The sequence below is a fragment of the Apis dorsata genome, unplaced genomic scaffold (assembly GCF_000469605.1).
Source record: "Apis dorsata unplaced genomic scaffold, Apis dorsata 1.3 scaffold_815, whole genome shotgun sequence".
Taxonomy (NCBI): domain Eukaryota; kingdom Metazoa; phylum Arthropoda; class Insecta; order Hymenoptera; family Apidae; genus Apis; species Apis dorsata.
In genome coordinates, this window is record NW_006263952.1 from 93701 (window position 1) to 98345 (window position 4645).

The 4645-nt window shown below is 37.8% G+C and overlaps 1 protein-coding gene across 1 annotated transcript in view; it reads left to right on the forward strand.

The window, feature by feature from the left end:
• LOC102672225 (B-cell receptor CD22) overlaps positions 1-4645 on the forward strand; it is a 162792-nt gene that overhangs the window by 80622 nt on the left and 77525 nt on the right. The window contains exon 6 of the mRNA XM_031513971.1: positions 3194-3337. Within this exon, the coding sequence (XP_031369831.1) occupies positions 3194-3337 (144 nt within the window). The remainder of the gene's footprint in view (positions 1-3193; positions 3338-4645) is intronic.

The window sequence follows — 4645 nt, forward strand, 5'->3', positions numbered from 1 at the left end:
ACGATTCTTTTTGAATGAAGTGATACGATGATGCGATGAAAGAAAATATTAGAACGATGTTGTAAATATTCGATAAATATGAATTTTTGCAAGTATTTAATATCTAAATACAATTAACAGATTTTCCAAAAAATGCATTTTGCGATTTGAAACAAACGATAAGTCGTCTAGTCTTTTTTTTTTTTTTTTAACAAAGCAGTAGTTAGCTTTTAGCAAGGTATTTACGTTCTCCAAGTTTTTCGGCCGGCTAACTAACTGTGCTCGAAACAGTAAAGCCGAGTAACACTTTTCTCTCTCTCTTTTTTTTTTTTTAGGAATAATTGCGCCCGAGTAAAGGAACGAGTAAACCTCGCGTAAACTCGTCTCCGCAGCAACGTTTCCTTCTCGCCATTGCTCTTTTACGTTTTATTCAGAGACCGAGGGGAAAAAAATGCAATCTGCGTTTTGCTTCCTCTCCCGACTAATAGCCAGCCGTTCGAGCTTAGAGGAATATCTCCGTTCCATGAAACGTGCCAAGTAGAATTATTCACAGGTGTTCGTGAAAAATCTTATTCTCCCTTTATTTCACTTAACCCCATTCCGTTCTTATTTCGCACTTCGCTTTATTCGAGCAAACGATTTTATTTTTTTCCCCTCCCATCTCAAAAGATCTCCAAGAATCTTAAATCGTTCTCGAAATGCGAATCGAATAAATTCGAACCTTAACTCCGTTCCATCCTCGCTCGAGAGGATGCTTTACATCATCGATGTAATCCGCATAAAACTACTACTTCCAAGTAACTAACTCCCAACATCCCGTACCCCCGAAATTAGCAACTAACGCGCACCGATCGCTTTCCACGCGATGTTGCGCTAAATGCTCTCCACAACCCCTCGACACACCCCACATCCTGACCCTTCTCTCTCCACGGCTCAGTTTCAAGCACGGTCCGTTTGTTTCCGGGCCAAATAGCCGGAATCCCGCATAACCGTGGCTAGATATGTCGTGGTGCTCGGGCCAAGTCACGGGCCGCTCTTATTTCATACAGAATACCGCATCTTGCCATCCCTATACGTATATATATATATATATACCATCCCGTTAACACAATCGAACATGTTTTGGCAGCGGCACGAGTTCGCTGTGTTTAGCAAAGAGACGACAATCGGTGGACGATCCTATATACCATCACGATCGCAGTTCCAAACCTTTTCTCTCCTCCTCCTCCTCCTCCCCTCTTCTTTAATACCGGGACGTATAAAAGTTTTCGGAACAAAACTTCATCGCGAAAGTAGCATACACGCGGGAATGTTTTTTCTTTTTTTTTTCCTCCAACTTCTCTCTCGCCTCCCTTTCTTTCTCCGTTAGTCAACTATCTCTCTCTCTTCTCTCATGTGCTCCTGTGCTTGGTTGCATGTTGTTACACATTCAGAGCGTAGTCCGTGAATCCGACAGCTGCGTCGAATCCTCTGCCTCTCGTCAAATCGCATCGAGGGTTAAAAAAAAAAAAAAAGAAAGAAAAGAAAAACAAGGAGAAATGCCTATGGCAGGATCAAAGTTTTCGACTTGGCGGCGAAATGGATACCGAATAGATCCGTTTCTTCCCGGCTTCTTTCTTTCGGTTTCGGTGTTTCAACTTCGTTCGGCTTGGATAAAGTCGAGCTTCGACTTTTCTTTCTTTCTTTCTTTCTTTCTATTTGTTTCTTGGTTGGATAGAGGTGCGGTGTGTCTGCGAGGGATGAGAAGGGATGAAGGGGGAGATAGGCAGGAGATCGCGTGCGCTAATTTGATTAACGAAAATACGATCGATAAGGGTTTTAAGTTCGGGCCGCACGAAAGGCTGGTTTAACGTCGAAAAGATTTATCACTGGTTTTAATTGAGATTATCGATGGCCGAGATTATTGGCCCGTTTAATTTATCGAAGTTTCGATGAATTTTCTCCACGATTTGTATTTTCTAACTTATGTTAAATTCAACGTTTTATATACGAAGGCGTAAAGTTGGTACGTTATAGTTAAAAATTCGTGCAACCGTTAATCCTGACCTAATTCAAGAGTAAATAAAACGGGATGGAGTAAATAAAACGCTATTAACTGAATAAAGATTTATGACACCCTCTCTCATTTATTGTATATCTTACTTTGAATTATTTATCTTCTACAACGTGCTAAACTAGTCTCGAGTTATAAAAATATTATAAAAATTTTACCAAAATAAAATTGTAATATTTAAATAAAAAAATCTTTTAACGTAAAATATTACTTCGAACGGTATATCGTTCATTTACGTCACTTTATTACAATTCACAGGTTTATTAATTTTCAATAGCACTACCAACGTGAAACAAGATTTCTCACTTATCATAGCTATAGTATTTAATGCAATAAAAATTTCACAATATTCTCTATTTATCACGATTTGTATATCAACTACCAAATTTACTCAAAAAAAATTATCTTTTTTTACCCCAATTTAATTTTCGAAAAATTTATCTTACATACTCTCCATCCCATAAAAAAAAATTACACAAAATTACCGAATATATATTCCACGATAACCAACAAGGTTTCTGCTTCACCACGACTCGTGTGCAAAATTTCATAAAAATTCTCTACTTACCACGATCTTTGAACCAAAATTACGCACAGTCATCTTTTCATCCCCTCGACTTAACCCTCAAAAAAATTTTTTCCACGAACAAAACTTTTTCGCCCGGAATTGAATCGTAAAAGAAAAGTTCCCCTCGCGTTCCAAATAAAAAAAAAAAAAAATTGCCACAAGATTACCGAATATATTCCAGGACTAAAAACTGTGCGTAACGAGATTTCTCCGCTCGCCACCACGACTCGCATCGCAACGCAACGAAATTTCACCAAGTTGCCCATTTACCACGATCCGTGTACCAAGTATCAAAATTACACGAGCTTACCTACCCGCTGCGACTTAACCCTCGAAACGCAACGCACCCTCTCCCTCCGCGTCCCTTTTCTATCCCTGTTTCGAAACGTAATCCCCCGCGTGCAGAGAGATTTTTCGAAGAACAATAACGGGGCCAGTGTTGGCATCGCGCCAATCCTCGACCGCGTAATTCCAACGACGCCGGTTAATCGGTAACCGGCGCGATTCTGCGCGAGGGATGCGCGCGTAGACGCGCTATTTTCACCGAGTTAATCCATGCACCACGTACAGCAACCTCTCCGTTTGCGTTTCAGACAATGGACCGCCCGTCGAGCAGAGCGACGACGGATGGCTGAACTTCACAAAAATCAGCCGCGCCGAGAGCGGCTGGTACAAATGTTATACCAGGCACATGCTCGGCATATTCACCAGCATCGGTTATTTTCTCAACGTGCGCTGTGAGTATATATTTTCTTTTTTTTCTTTTTTACACGATCGATTATGGATCCGTTATTTATGGTGATTTGGAAAACGGATTTAGAAATTCGTGCATTCGAGGATTTCGGGGGAGATTTTTTTTAAGTTTCTCTTGAATCGAGAATTTGATATTCCACGCTTTGTTAATAATTGGAGATTACAAAGATCTTGGTCTTTTAATCGATCGAAATGAAGAATCAGAGATTTTTTAATTTTCCTAGAGTTTGCCAGAATGATAGAGAATAAATTAGTATAGTGAATATATTACGCGAAAAAGGGAGTGATATTGAAACTTTAGAAATTGATATCGGGATAAGGATTATTATTTTAGAAAATTCAGATTTCACTCGATTGAAAATTTAATTTATATTTCGATCTATTAAAATTTGAAATTAGAGAGAAAGGAAAAGAGGAAAAAGATTAATCAAATCAGAGAAAAATATTGAAAAGTCTGTCCTTTTCTCGCTTACCAAAATACCAAAATAAATCTTGATTAAAAAATTTTATACACATATATATATATACTAAAAATTGCAAAATAAAAAATATTCGCAAAAATATTCAATTTTCAATTACAAATCAAAAAATAAAAAATCTCTTGATGAACTGGTTATCTTTTTTTTAACTCGCAACGTGTTCCTACAAATTAGATTACAAAAACACAAGCTTTTGGATTACCCATTCAATATTGAATAAAATCGCTAAAAGTCGCGTTAAATATACGCTAAAATCTATCGGTGTTCATGAACTGATGGACCGAACAAATGGATTTATTGAGCGGGTATGAAACGACCATCCCCATTTCATGTATAACAATGAAAATATTGAAAATAGAATAAGTAGAGCAGCTGTACGGACCGATAAGGGATACAGTAATATTAGAAATTAATGGAAATCGCGGGCCACGGCTGTTCGAGTTATGAGATCGATTGAATCGAGAATTTCGTTTCACCGAATCCTCCAAGTACGATATATTTGCTTCACGATCCAAGATTTATATTATTAAACACGTATGGTAAAAACGATTCGAAATTGCTTCAAAATTTCAAAAGATAAAATTCCACTTTTCCATTTCACACGTATCGTTTAGTTCTGGACGAGATAATTTATCACTTCACGATACGATCTTCTTTCGATGAAACCGAGATTCACGTTTCATCGGTCGTTTGTTGGTCTAGATCCGTACGTAGACGACGGAAAACGAATGTTTGAACCAAGTTAATAAAACTTGAAAAATAGGGATATTTGGTTTGTCAAAGGGAATATTTTTTCTTTTTTTTTTTTTTTTT